Source organism: Microcaecilia unicolor, chromosome 2 (assembly GCF_901765095.1).
Source record: "Microcaecilia unicolor chromosome 2, aMicUni1.1, whole genome shotgun sequence".
NCBI lineage: Eukaryota > Metazoa > Chordata > Amphibia > Gymnophiona > Siphonopidae > Microcaecilia > Microcaecilia unicolor.
This window is the reverse complement of record NC_044032.1, coordinates 117,882,436-117,897,202: the sequence shown is the minus strand read 5'-3', so window position 1 is coordinate 117,897,202 and position 14,767 is coordinate 117,882,436. Positions and strand designations below refer to the sequence as shown.

The following is a 14,767-nucleotide window of genomic DNA, read 5'->3' as shown; positions in this document are numbered from 1 at the left end:
TCCCTAGGAGGAGACGTGTAGTCCAGGACCTCGAGTATCTTGGCCCTGGGCTCGTCCTCCACTTCCAAAGGAAAGGGAATAACATCAGTCATTTCCGTAACAAAAGAAGAGAATGAAAGGCTCTCTGGAGGAGACTTTCTCCTTTCAGGTGGTGGGGAGGGTTCAGAGGGAATTCCATAGGACTCATCCAAAGAAAAATACCTTGGATCTTCCTGTGAATCCCACGAGCGCTCCTCTTTGGTGTCAGACAATACCTCCTGATGGGAGTGTCGAGACCGAACCTGCCTCGACATGGAGGAGCCATGTCCTCAAGAACGGCATTAAGAAATTGGTTCCCACCTCAACTCCGGTGATGCTTTCTCCACTAACATCGAGGGAGTACCAGCTTGGGTGGCAGTCGACACTGGAGCTACATGCAGCACTGGTGTCAGAGGCTGCACCACAGGCTGAGGGCCAAGTGGGGCCACAGTGGTAGGCACAAGCACCCCTGATGCTGAAGCACACTGTTGCATGAGGCCATCCAGCAGCTCAGGCAGCAAGGCCTGGATGTGCTCATCGAGGGTCGACATCGGGAATAGCTGGAGTGCCAGTTCAGGCGCAGGTTGTGTTACAGGAAATGTTACAGTTCCAAAATGATGTTTAAGAATAGAGGGGATCGCTCAGAGCATGTGGTCGCAACAAGCGCTGTATTTATATTTTGATTCTATTCTGTTTTATTATTCCCCAATTACCTATAAGGTAAGGAAAAGGGGAAGTAAATACACTAAATTTGAATTAATTACATTAACCTGCATTGTACGTTTAGGAACATGTGCTTAAAGCATTTGGAGCTTGCACATGTGAGGACATGTGCTTTTCCCAATATAAAGGCCAGATAGTTAACTTTAAAAAGAAAATGTTTATTTCTAATACAGGCAAGGTAACAAGTTTACAATAGAGAGGCAATTTTAGAGAGGATCTTTTACCAATGGAAGTGTGCTACAAAATAACAGGTTTGATTGTAAATGAAGCTGGATAACTCACATTGATGGAGGCTGCTATGGAGAGTGATGCAGGAGATCCTTGCTGGAACAGGAAGTTTCTTTGTAGATTTGCTGTCTGATGAGCTTGAAGCCATTTCTTTCAGGTGGATGTGATGTCCAGCTTAAGAAGTCAGGATTCCAGGAGATTCTAGCTTGCTTTTAGATTTAATCTCTTCAGGGCAGCAGCGACTAGGACAGGAGCATCAGGAACAGCCAGGAAGAACTCTCCTTCTAAAGAAAGAGCCCCTGTTTTTAAAGTGTCTGAACTGGGCATTTATCTACCAGGCTATTTTTAGACTCGCATCAGGTGGTTGCCCTTGGTCCAATTAGAAAGCTCCTGGGTAGCTGAATTCTGGGCATCTGGCTTTGAGATGGAGCATGGCAACAGGTCACATGCTCAATGACATCAGAAGACTTCCTGCCTGGACATCTGCTAGTCCATTGTCTGAGAGTGATTGAGCTTAGATGGGCTTAGTCTTTGTCTGAAAATAGGTGGAGGTGTAGTCTTTTGTTACTGCAGTCTCTGAGATAGCTGTCTTTTGAAAGGAACATCTGCTGGTCCATTGTCTGAAAGTGATTGAGCTTCTTTTGTCTGATAGATGGGCTTCTGAGTCTGAGTAATAAGTGGAGTTTCACTGTCTTTTGTTACTGTAGTCTCTGTGATTGATTCTTTGGATAGGTGTTGATGGGCTTAGGTAACCACCCAGCTAGTAGTTTTCCAGAGGAAAAGGGGGGGGAGTAGAGTCTTTGAAGCTGTATATTTTATATGATTTAGATCTGATCCAGCAAAATTAATAACTCTCACAATTAAACTTATATCATGCTACAGTTGTAGAGTCATCAGGGTCATGTGGGAGCTGGGTCCTAGTTGCTGGGAGACCAACGCATCGGCACCTACTGTATGGAGGGGGAGAGGTCCTCCCGGTGGCCGAATTCTTTAACGCCCTGGAGCTCCCAGCACCATGCATCAAGGGCGACTGATGATGATGCTTCTTGGCTGTCACCTGAAGTGTGTCACCAAGGCTCCTTGGTGCTGACAAGGACGACGTTGAATCCATACATCACCTTGGGGTCGGGTCTGACAATGGACGGTCCCGGGGGCACTGCATAGCAGGAGGCCTCGAGGCATGTGAAGACCCATGCGATGCTTCACTGCTCCCAGTGTCTAAGAGTCCAGCAGCAGCCATGCTTACTGACGCCAGTGCGACACTCAACATTGATACCGTGTCAGACCTCGATGCTGAGGAACCGCACTTGGCTCCAAAAATCTTCTCTCGTTGAGCCTCTCAGGAAATATGGGTCCTCTTCTTCATGCGAAAACAGTGAACACAGTTAGTGGGGCTATAGTCGGGCCCAAGACACTGTAGGCACCAAGAATGGGTGTCCTTCCCAGGGAGCGTCTGATTGCACCAAGTACAGCACTTAAAGTCACTGGGAACCTTCGTGAACATGGAAGGAAAAACTTCCTTGGCTAAATTAAACAAAGCGATGGAGCCTGAAAAAGGGGCAAGGTATGGCAAAAAATGAAGGGAAAATTCCCGGCTGAAGTCAAGGTCTAAAAGCGGTCGAGCGACGACAAAAGAGAAAGGAAACTTAAAACCCCCTCAAAATAAACTAAAAATATAAGGGAAAGACAATAAAACGGGGTTCCATAGCTGGGAACAGAATTTTGGATGGAAAAAAATCATCAAAATGCATGAAAAGCTCTTTAGGACTGAGCATTGTGAGAAGACAGTAAAAAACCACGCCCTCTCCTCACCGTGGTAGAAAAAGAACTGGCAGCCGGGAAGGCACACGTGCATGCACGGGGGAGCATGACTCACGCTCTACAAAGCTCTACTTATATTTGTTACAAGTCCTGGACCGGGTGACGTGGGTCGGCATCACCCACTTGTGAGAGTAAATAAGTCTGCTTGTACTTGGAGAAAAGAAGCTACTATGGTTTTTACATCAACATCTGAAAGACAAGACTTCAATCTGTTTATTTCTAATAACTGCTATTGCTTTTTAATACACTTAGGAACCAACCCTTCCTGCAAAAAAGAATATGAAAAAAAACACAGACCAAGGTACTGGGTCAGATGACATAAATCCCCAAATAGTAACATAAACCAGATCTAAGATATTCCTATATTGATGGGCGGATGAATGCATCTTTTGACTATTCCAAGCTTTTCCATGGTATCCAAAAACAACACATGCAACTTATTTTTCAATTAAAATCTCCTAACTAAAACTTTATCAAAATTCAAGGCTAACTCAGAAATAAAATCTATAAGCAGAAAAATATACTTTGATTTCGTACTGGGAGGACAATACACTATAAGAATTCACAATCCAGGTAACTCGTCTGATTCAACCAACACCAACAAGCATTCAGTGGAATCAATGTATCTAACTAAAACTTGGTTAAACTTCAAATATGAACGTTAAATAAAAGCAAGTCCACCATGCCGACTAAAACTTTAGTTTTGCTAATACACACAAAATCAGTTAGGCAAAGCAAACCAAGAGATACACTGTCTTCATCAGCTAACCATGTTTCAGTTAAATATAAAAAAATCCTTTTAAGAACAACCCAATCACTTATATCACATTTTTTTTATTACCCACAGCTCTAGCATTAATCAACTACCATTAATCTGCAACGAGGGCCTAAAGTTTTGAATAGAAACAGGCACCAAGATTCGAGGCCTAGTCTTCTAAATCTTCTCTTGACATCGTAATCCCTTGGATATATTACAATAGGGAATATATTCAAGGAATCCAATTTAACAAATCATATTGTGTTAACAACAACTCCACTAATTAAAATAAAATGCAAAATTTAAATTCACTACCCCCCCCCCCTTTTTAACAACTATTTCTCAGTCACTGTGCAAAGGAGAGCACTAAAGAGCGTGCCTTTGGCTTGCACCTTAGGCGATATGCCGCACGCTGCTAGGCCCCAAGTTTAAATGGCATGTGATGTCAAACAAGTGGCAAAGCAAGCTCCCACACCCCCACACAGCACTGCGCTGATGGCAGAAGGCTGTTGTTATTTCTTACTGTGTGGATGTATGATAATAAAGCTGTGGCTTTTGATATCCCATCAAGCTGAACACTGATCCCCCTGTTTACAAAGCCGTGCTGAGGCAGCCTGGGCAGAGAAATCATATTAATTTGGTGTTTAAAGTTTGGTTCAGTCCTGTAAAGTGATGGAATGCCATCTGGTTTTGATTGCTCAGAAGTCTAGCTTTTGCTAGACTACTACTACTACTACTACTACTATTTAGCATTTCTATAGCGCTACAAGGCATACGCAGCGCTGTACAAACATAGAAGAAAGACAGTCCCTGCTCAAAGAGCTTACAATCTAATAGACAAAAAATAAATAAAGTAAGCAAATCAAATCAATTAATGTGAACGGGAAGGAAGAGAGGAGGGGGTAGGTGGAGGCGAGTGGTTACAAGTGGTTACGAGTCAAAAGCAATGTCAAAGAGGTGGGTTTTCAGTCTAGATTTAAAGGTGGCCAAGGATGGGGCAAGACGTAGGGGCTCAGGAAGTTTATTCCAGGCGTAGGGTGCAGCGAGACAGAAGGCGCGAAGTCTGGAGTTGGCAGTAGTGGAGAAGGGAACAGATAAGAAGGATTTATCCATGGAGCGGAGTGCACGGGAAGGGGTGTAGGGAAGGACGAGTGTGGAGAGATACTGGGGAGCAGCAGAGTGAATACATTTATAGGTTAGTAGAAGAAGTTTGAACAGGATGCGAAAACGGATAGGGAGCCAGTGAAGGGTCTTGAGGAGAGGGGTAGTATGAGTAAAGCGACCCTGGCGGAAGATGAGACGGGCAGCAGAGTTTTGAACTGACTGGAGAGGGGAGAGGTGACTAAGTGGGAGGCCAGCAAGAAGCAGATTGCAGTAGTCTAAACGAGAGGTGACAAGGGTGTGGATGAGGGTTTTGGTAGAGTGCTCGGAAAGAAAGGGGCGGATTTTACGGATGTTGTAAAGAAAGAAACGACAGGTCTTGGCGGTCTGCTGGATATGAGCAGAGAAGGAGAGAGAAGAGTCAAAGATGACCCCAAGGTTTCGAGCTGAGGAGACAGGGAGAATGAGAGAGCCATCAACAGAAATAGAAAATGGGGGGAGCGGGGAGGTGGGTTTGGGGGGGAAAATGAGAAGCTCGGTTTTGGTCATATTTAATTTCAGGTGGCGTTGAGACATCCAGGCAGCAATGTCAGACAAGCACGCTGAAACTTTGGTTTGGATGCAAGGTGAGATATCAGGGGTAGAAAGGTAGATTTGGGAGTCATCAGCATAGAGGTGGTAGGAAAAGCCATGGGATGAGATTAATGAACCAAGGGAAGAAGTGTAGATAGAAAAGAGGAGGGGACCAAGAACAGAACCCTGGGGTACGCCGACAGGCAGAGGGATAGAAGTAGAAGAGGATCCACCAGAGTGAACACTAAAGGTGCGGAGGGAGAGGTAGGAAGAGAACCAGGAAAGGACAGAGCCCTGGAATCCAAGTGAGGACAGGGTATCGAGAAGTATGCTGTGATCGACAGTGTCAAAAGCAGCGGAAAGATCAAGAAGAATGAGGATGGAATATTGACCTCTGGATTTAGCCAGTAATAGGTCATTGGAGACTTTAGTAAGCGCAGTTTCGGTTGAGTGGAGAGGGCGAAAACCAGATTGTAATGGGTCAAGAATAGCATGTGAGGAGAGAAAATCAAGGCAGCGGCGGTGAACAGCACGCTCAAGTAATTTGGAGAGAAAAGGAAGGAGGGAGATGGGTCGGTAATTAGAGGTTAGAAAGGTCAGTGAAACTTTCTTTGTCCCTTTTTGAGTGATGGATTGTTCATAGGTATTATTTACCACACATTCTCAGTAAGGCATACTGGACAGTTTTGCAGGCAGTTTAAAGGATTAGGCTAATGCTGGTTAGAAGAAGATAGTTTAGATATAGATAATTCTAGATGATTTAGATTTTGTCTTATAAGGAATTCTGATTTCTGCTTATTTTAAAATATGTTTTATTCTGTGTAATTAATAAGTTCTATTTCTATGTAGAATATCTTTTCAATTCAGTGTTACATCTTTGACTGACTTTTCAAGTAAAGCTTTGTCTGCAGTTTAAGAGGTCATCATCTGGTTTGAATTATCCACAGTCCTAGCTAGGTGAAAGAGGTCAGGACAAGTCAACTCTCTTCTCCTTGATGAATAGCTAAATGTAGGACTGGTTTTCTGAAAGTAATAACAAACCATGTCTGTGTGCCATTAAGCAAGATTGGCCCCTCAATGAACCCAGTTTAAGATATGACTGGGATTATGTGAATAATAATAAAATGCAAGAGATAGGTGCCACATTGTCTGGTTTGAGAGGCCCCAGGTCATAGGTCAGTTTAGGAAATATCTCAAACCTATGTAACTGATATTTTTAAGTAATGTGTAAGTAATAATTAGTTCAAGACAGGGTAATCAATCTATTCTTTACCATCTGGTGAGAAAGGGGGGCTAGAGAGGTGTAGGACCCTATATAACTGGGAGCAGAAGCAGCTTACGTTAGAAGAAGAGAAGGAGCTGAGACGAGAGAGACAACAGACAGGAGAAGACAGGAGACACAGAGAGAGCTCAGAAGAAGAGACACAGGACAGGACACAGAGAGAGCTAGAGCTGATGTCCTACTTTGTTTGCTGGCAAATAAAGAAGATTTCTCTCTCATTCTGGTGTGTGGTGTTTGACTCCTGAAGTACCACAGATTCTGCTAAACAATAGTGGTAATTCCTGCAACAGTGCTAGTGGTTGCCACGAAGCATTGCCAACACAGCCAGCCATTAGTGTGGCTTTGTAAACAGGGGCTTGAGTTTTTATGTGCTGGTCATTGCATGTTGTTGAAAGGGATGACAGGAGATCCTACGTTCATGGGCTGTTTGAAAATTGCCCACCTCCTTGGGAGCAAAAGTAGAACCTGATGATTCTTTGAGTCAGCATTAACTATCAGGACTTCTTGCTTTGCTTTGACCGTAGCTGCTCTTTGCTGCCCCTCCCGAACCCATCTAGGCAACCACCTAATGTTGCTTAATGGTTAGGCCAGAAATGGATTTAAACCTGGGGTGTTTTTGCCTGTATCAAGACGTGATTTCACAAAGATGGAAAGAGTGATGTAGACGTACCAGGAGACTTTCAAGGATTCAAAATTACCTCTTATAAACACATTTTCAAATAACTTTATTCAAAGTAGATTTCTACTCTATATTAAGAGGACAACTGCCAGATTTATTCAGCAAAATAAACAACACATAAGGAAAATGGCAGAAGAAAAAGGAATATTGGCAACAACTCCACAGAGGATTGTAGCTATTCTCAAGTATGCTTCTGTTTATTCATGGTTTTGTAGAGTTGCTCAGGAGAGAAGGAAAAAAAAAACCCAGGCATGGCAAAGCATGCAAAATTGATGCAAAGAAAAAAACCAAACATAAAAAGTAGGCGAGGATATGAAAAAAACCATAGTTACAAGCTTCCAAATAACTAAGGAGCCCTTTTATTGAAGTCCAGCAAGTTTTTGTACTTACTGTGCTACAACAGTAAATATTAACATGTGGTAAGTACAAAACCTGTGCGGTAGTTGTTTGGAGTGTGCCTAACATGTTCTGTGAAGTTACGAACAGAAAAGGTTCTTTACTGTGTGAAAACACTGTTTGCACTTAGCTGGATACTTTTTATGTCTCCTTTAGTGTACCCATGCTAATTGCAAAGTGACAGTGTGTGCTAACTCACACTCTAACACAGCATGCAGTTACTGCATTAGTGTGGTTAGTGCATGCTAATTTGAAATTAACCTTGAGATTCTAAAAAGTTGGGTGCCCAAATTTCCGACTAGCATGTTAAATTAGGCACCAATTGGCATTAAGTACCAATAATAGTCCTTAAGTGGCACTAATTGGTGCTAAATGGCAGTAATTTGTAGTTACATGTTGAACTTCACTTAGATGCTGTTCTATAAACATAGCCCCCACCCCCATGCTCAAAAGTAAACACAGGCACTAAAGGCCATTAGCTCCGTACTAGGGCCCACATTTACCTGTGCAGAATGTTCAGAGGGGTCTAGTGCAGGAAAGAACAAGTGTCCCAGGCACTAGTGCAGATAGCATGCAAATGTAGCCAAGCTCATGTTAATGAGATCATTTTATGTTCTTTCCCAATGCTAGGGTTACCATATTTTGTCCCCCCAAAAGAAGGACATATGCCCCATCCCCACCACACACCCCATCCGCCCCATCACGCCCTCGCTCCGCCCCTGTCATATTTTCCCTCCCCCCCTGTCATACACCCCGTCACCCCCCCCCCCCCCTTACCTTACTACTGCCCTGGTGTTCTAGTGACCTGTTCGGGGCAGGAAAGAGTCCCCTCTTTCCTGCCCGGAGCGCTGCCTTGCATGCATCCTTCATGTTGCTGATCTCGGCACCGATTCAAAATGGCCACCAAGAGTTGAAGTCTCGCGAGGTCACTTCAACTCTTGGCGGTCATTTTGAATCGGTGCCAAGATCAGAAACACGAAGGATGCATGCAGGGCAGCACTCCGGGCAGGAAAGAGGGGGCTCTTTCCTGCCCCGAAGGCGGAAGAGGTCACTACACCACCAGGGCAGTAGTAAGTAAGGGGAGGGGAGGCTAGCAATCTGCCCGTTTGTCCGGATTTCTGGACAAACGGGTAGATTGGCAAAACCCGCCCGGTTGCCCGGACATGTTCTCAAAAAGAGGACATATGGTAGTCAGGAAAGGAGTGCTGGAAGTCAAATTTATTGCTGGACATACTTATATTAATATGAAACCAGCTTGACAATATTAAACCAGCTTCTGACCTCTGAGAACCACCCCCTCCTTCAGGAATCAGAGGATAGCAAAATGGTTCTCAGGGCCTGCTAGCCCTGTTTTCTTAATTGCTCCTGATTAACATACCTTTTGACCAGAGCTCTGAGTACAAAGGAAGCCAGACAGTGAGGCTGCATGACTAGTAATTTCAAACAGGACAACCTGTGAAAGTTGTCACCTTTCCTGACTTCAGAAAGTATCTGGAGTTCTGTAAAGGAAATAACTGGGAAGGAGAGAAGTTTTTGATCTCTCTCTGCTCCTGTTCCCGCGCTCTGTTCTTAGTAGGTATAAAGCAGAGCACAGGGGGGCACTTCTCGCTTGGTCTCTGAGCCCGCAGGGCACATGACTCTGTTGGGCTGCCTTTGTTTCTCCTTCTTCTTTCTCTGCACACCTCCATCTTTAGCCACCAGAACACAGAGCTCTGGGGGCTGGCAGCTTCTCTCTCTTCCTTTCCCTTTACACACATATATACCTCTTGCAGCACAACCCCAAGGCTTCTCCCTTCCTCTGAACAAACACCCTATCCTTTCTTTCTCTCCCTAAACACACACAAATACAGCCCTGTACCAGTTACCTGTACTAAGTGCTGTGAGCCAATACATATATGCAAATATAATATACTTTATATATCCAAATCCGTGTGGATTGCGTATTCTTTGGGAACCCACTGCCTCTGTGAACTGGACCCCGGGACCACCCTAGACAACGATTGCTGACAATGGTAACCCTACCCAATGCTCAGAAAAGAGCGCCTGAAACAAAACTGACTTACTGATGCAAAAAATAACACCAGGTCGGAGCAGGCGTTAGGGTGTTGGAAGAGAGGATTTCTTATTATTCTCATGTTTCTCTCATGATTCTTTCTGCAAAATCTGCCACTTTTGATTGCTTTTGGAAGCAGAAGGAAGTCCGTGTAAGGCCTTAAGCTCTGGTCATGAGAAACAGCAGACCCAAGTGAAAGCACATGTTGGTGTCTGTTTCCTGCATCTAAATTTAAAGCATCCATGCTAAAAAATAAAAAAATTTAACAATTAAAAACACCCAGTGAAAGCACACATTGGCATCTGTTTCCTGCATCTAAATGTAAGCTTATATTTAGGCCACAGAAAACAGATGCTAATGTGTGCTTCATGTTTGGGTTTACCAGGAGCATGAGAACAGGAGTTGAGCTTACCGCAAAACTATCTTCTGCGCATGCACCAAGCATAATTCTCCCGCCAAACTCCCTAATGCTCAATGATATGAGCGCGTCTATATTTGCATATCATTAGCATTCAGCATTAGGACACTGATCTTCTGCGCTGTTTCTGCGGTATTTTTATGGTGCTATTCGGAATAGTGCCGGAGTTTTGAACATTGGGGCCACACTGCCTAAATGCTGCATAGCGCAACTGCAAAGGGGGTATGCCCAAGGGCGGGTCAGGGGCATATCTTGCAGTTGCGCATGTAAGTTACAGAATACTATCATTTACATGTGCAACTGCCACCTTTAGGTGCCAGCATTTACACCGGACTTTGACATGGAATGTGCTTGTCCCTAATGTTAGACGCATGTATGTTGACGACCTCTAACAGCAATTTCACATAGAATTGCCATTACAGCACTGACACTTAGTGCCCATGTTTTTGGTGCCCTTTGTAGAATCTACCCCAAACTGCTTAGTAAAAGGGACCCTAAACCATTTACAAATGAAATGTACCGATTCTGAAGTCCCATTCAGTGACTTACCTTGGCTTGATGAACAGCTGTAAAGCAGAGCGGTAGGCTTTAGCCAGCAAAGGGTAAGAACATCAAGAGAGGTTAAGAAAAATAGTTATAATCTAACTTTGCAGAATAACCATACAAACTTGTAGAGGCCTACTAACTACACTGCATTAGCTCTTAATGTGGCAATTAATGCATACGAACAGTAAACATGCAGCAATTGCCACATTAACAACTAACAAGGAATGAGGAAGCAAACAGCTGTGAACTGTAGTGTGCAATAATTGCTAATGTTGTAGATAACACATCCCAAACAGTTGTAACTAATTCCACTGCGTTAGCTGCTATTCAGTTAATGCGATGTAAACAACTTTTAACTGGCGCACTACATTATCCAAGACTGAACTAGTTTATCAGCCAAGAGAACTCTCAGACAATTTACACCGAATCTATGCAGTTATCATGCATCAACTTTCGTCGTTAACATGTAGTTGCAGTAAAATCTTACTGCATTTTAGGTAAACAGGCATCTTAATGTTTCAATACTTTACACATTACCTTTAGGATTGCAAAATAATTTTAAAAGCAAAAGTTGGTGGAACATGCAATGGGTCTAATTTACTACAGCTTTTTTCTAATTTGGGCTAGATTTATAAATGCGCGTTAAATACACTAATGGCCATTAATGTGGATTGAACACATGTTATTTAACGTGAGATCCAGTACTGACAAATGGGTTTATTTACCAAGGGGGGGTGATTTGATAAATGACAATATCCTAGTTAACAACACAATAATATATAGATGTAGGTTCTTATGAATAAAATGTAAGCACCAAAACGAAAGGCTGGAAAAAAGCTTCAAGAAGCTCTCAGTCATTAGTTGGTCGAGCAGGACCTCATCATCAGCATAAAAAACCTCCCTGCACAAAATCCGTTTTATTTCTTACAAATATTTCAAAAAATGTTTCAAAAAAAATAGTACTTAGCTGAATAATGTCTTTCTCCCAAACAGACATCGAACTGTGACCGACGAAGGCCAATATTTTGATATAGCTGTGTCAGGGTCAATCAGTCATGAATTTCATTCTAGCTCTATTTCAACTTGACGGAACATGGGAGACAGCTAGAATGAAATTCCTGACTGATTGACCCTGAAGCAGCTATATCGAAACGCTGGCCATCGTCACTCACAGTCCAATGTCTGTTTGGGAGAAAGACATTATGCAGTCACGATCCAATGATGCTTACATTTAATTCATGAGAACCTAGATCTATATATTATTATGTGTATAACGTTTTTGGTTCTCATCCCAGTGTGTGTTTTGTAGTTTAGTTCTAATATTCTACTTATAACATCCCCCTCCCTACCTACCCACACAAGCCTAGTGGCAAGATTGTGCAAACCTGTACAAAACTCTACGGTAGGCATGTTTAGAGTTGGGTTTGGGGCACAGTATGGGGGGTGGCATTGTGATTTACGCACAAACATTATAAAATACAAGCTGGTGTAAATGTCTGCAGTTTCATTCTAGCCATGATTTCTGCAGCTTTGCAGGGCAGTTCAATAAAGACATATGTGTCTATGTGTCTTTATAAAATAGACGCCTACTTGCCCTCTCAACCTAGGCAACTTGTTATAAAATTATCCTCTTTGTGAATAACTCACATTAACCTGTTAACACACGCATCTGTAAATCAGACCCTTTGTGTCTAATGGAAAAGAGTAGTAAATCAGGCCCCATATATTTACAACAAGTAACTCTGGTATTACTCCTTTAGAACAGAAATGGTATTACTCCTTCAGAATGGAAATGGAGATTTCTGAGTTTCATGTCAAAATATGAGATAGTTCAAGTCAGGAGAACATAAACACATCTGAACTTTAAGGCAGTAGTTTTATAAAGCATCTTCTATATGAAAAATTGCTACTCATTTATTTTAAATTTATACTTGCTCATCCGTCTAGGTTCTGGTTGATTTTTGAAAAAAATATACATATACAATTGTGGTGCCCAAGAAGATTGTGCATACTTATTTGTGCAACACATATAGGAAATCCCAGAGGTGTGATTGCAATATATGCATGTAATTATGAAATTGCATGCATATGCACAAAGTACATATACATTTACACCTTTTGCAACAGACACACCTATATTGTTTTTACAAAACAGACATAAAATAAGTGCATTTTTAGGCATGTCACATAGACACAGTTCTGCAATTACCCCAAAAGGCAAATAAACAGCTTTTGATGGATATTCCCAGTATTACTGAACTCATTTTTAGATGCCTAAGATAAAAGAAGATTCATTCAAATTAGTAGATATAGAGGCGTATTTTCAAAGCACTTAGACTTACAAAGTTACGTGGAGGGGCATAATTGAACGGGGTGCCCAGGTTTACCTGAGGGCGTCCTTGTAGCACGTCCCCGTGAAGGGGTGGGAAAACCCGTATTATCGAAATAAGATGGGCGTCCATCTTTTGTTTCAATAATACGGTTGGGTACACCCAAATCTCAACATTTAGGTCGACCTTAGAGATGGTCGTCCCCGGTTTTTGGCAATAATGGAAACCGAGGACGCCCATCTCAGAAATGACCAAATCCAAGCCACTTGGACGTGGGAGGAACCAGCATTTTTAGTGTACTGGTCCCCCTGACATGCCAGGACACCAACCGGGCACCCTAGGGGGCACTGCAGTGGACTTCAGAAAAAGCTACCAGGTGCATAGCTCCCTTACCTTCTGTGTTCAGCCCCCCAAACTCCCCCAAAACCCACTCCCCACAACTGTACACCACTACCATAGACCTTAGGGATGAAGGAGGGCACCTAGATGTGGATACAGTGGGTTTCTGATGGGTTTTGGAGGGCTCACATTTACCACCACAAGTGTTATAGGTAGGGGGGGGGGGATGGTCCTGGGTCCGCCTGCCTGAAGTGCACTGCAGTAACCACTAAAACTGCTCCAGGGACCTGCATACTGCTGTCATAGAGCTGGGTATGACATTTGAGGCTGGCATAGAGGCTGGCAAAAAATATTTTTAAAGTTTTTTTTAGGGTGGGAGGGGGTTAGTGACCACTGAGGAAGTAAGGGGAGGTCATCCCCGATTCCCTCCGGTGGTCATCTGTTCAGTTTGGGCACCTTTTTGAGGCTTGGTCGTAAAAAAAAAAAGGACCAAGTCAACCAAGTGTTCGTCAGGGACGCCCTTTTTTTTTCCGTTATCGGCTGAGGACGCCCATGTGTTAAGCACGCCCCAGTCCTGCCTTCACTATGCTTCTGACACACCCCCGTGAACTTTGTTTGTCCCTGCGACGGAAAGCAGTTGAGGATGCCCAAAATTGGCTTTCAATTATGCCGATTTGGGCGACCCTGGGAGGAGGACGCCCATCTTCCGATTTGTGTCGAAAGATGGGCACCCTTCTCTTTCGAAAATAAGCCTGATAGTAACCTATGGAACTTTAAGTCTAAATGCTTTGAAAATCAGACAGATAGTACTTTTTTTTTTTATTGCAGCATGTTATGGATCTCCATTTATAAGAATATCTTTTATTAACTTTTAAATAAAATATTTAAAAGGGGTCTTTTACAAAGGTGCACTAGCGTTTTTAGCGCATGCTAATGATAAGCTGAACTAAACGCTAGAGACGCCTATAGGAATATGTGGGCGTCTCTGATGCTTAGAGCATGCTTATTTTTAGCACACACTAAAAACTCTAGTTTGCCTTTGTAAAAGGGGCATAAATCTCTTATTAATATACTTGCTCATTTTAAAATATAATCATCTCAGAATATACTTGTTGCTAGAAATAAAGGGCTCTATATTTTACCTATAGTAAAAAAAAAAAAAAAAAAGCAATTTGAGGAGTAAGAAGGACAAAGCAAGCCTTGCTCCCAAAGCACATCAAAATTAAAGATAAAACTCTCACCTTGCTCTTTCTTAAAATCTGTCTCTGTCATGGTCACGGGTAAAAGCAGCTCTCCAACAGGGGGCTGTATATTAACACTGAATTGGTTATCCTTTGTGCTAGGAAGAGATAAATCACACATTGTTTAAAATGCCTTCTCCAATAACAAGAGGTTCATAAACATCAAGATGAAGCAATTATACATTTTTCTTTAGTGAAAAAGCACTGAATGTAAATTATTTCTAGACAAATTTATTATTGTTTTAGTATTTTAAGACAAGCT

At 42.7% G+C, this 14,767-nt stretch overlaps 1 protein-coding gene across 1 annotated transcript in view; it reads right to left on the bottom strand.

Annotated features, from left to right (window-relative positions):
- The window catches only part of AP3B1 (adaptor related protein complex 3 subunit beta 1), a 1,191,861-nt gene that overhangs the window by 211,906 nt on the left and 965,188 nt on the right, over window positions 1–14,767 (bottom strand). Inside the window, exon 25 of the mRNA XM_030193246.1 lies at window positions 14,506–14,603. Within this exon, the coding sequence (XP_030049106.1) occupies window positions 14,506–14,603 (98 nt within the window). The remainder of the gene's footprint in view (window positions 1–14,505; window positions 14,604–14,767) is intronic.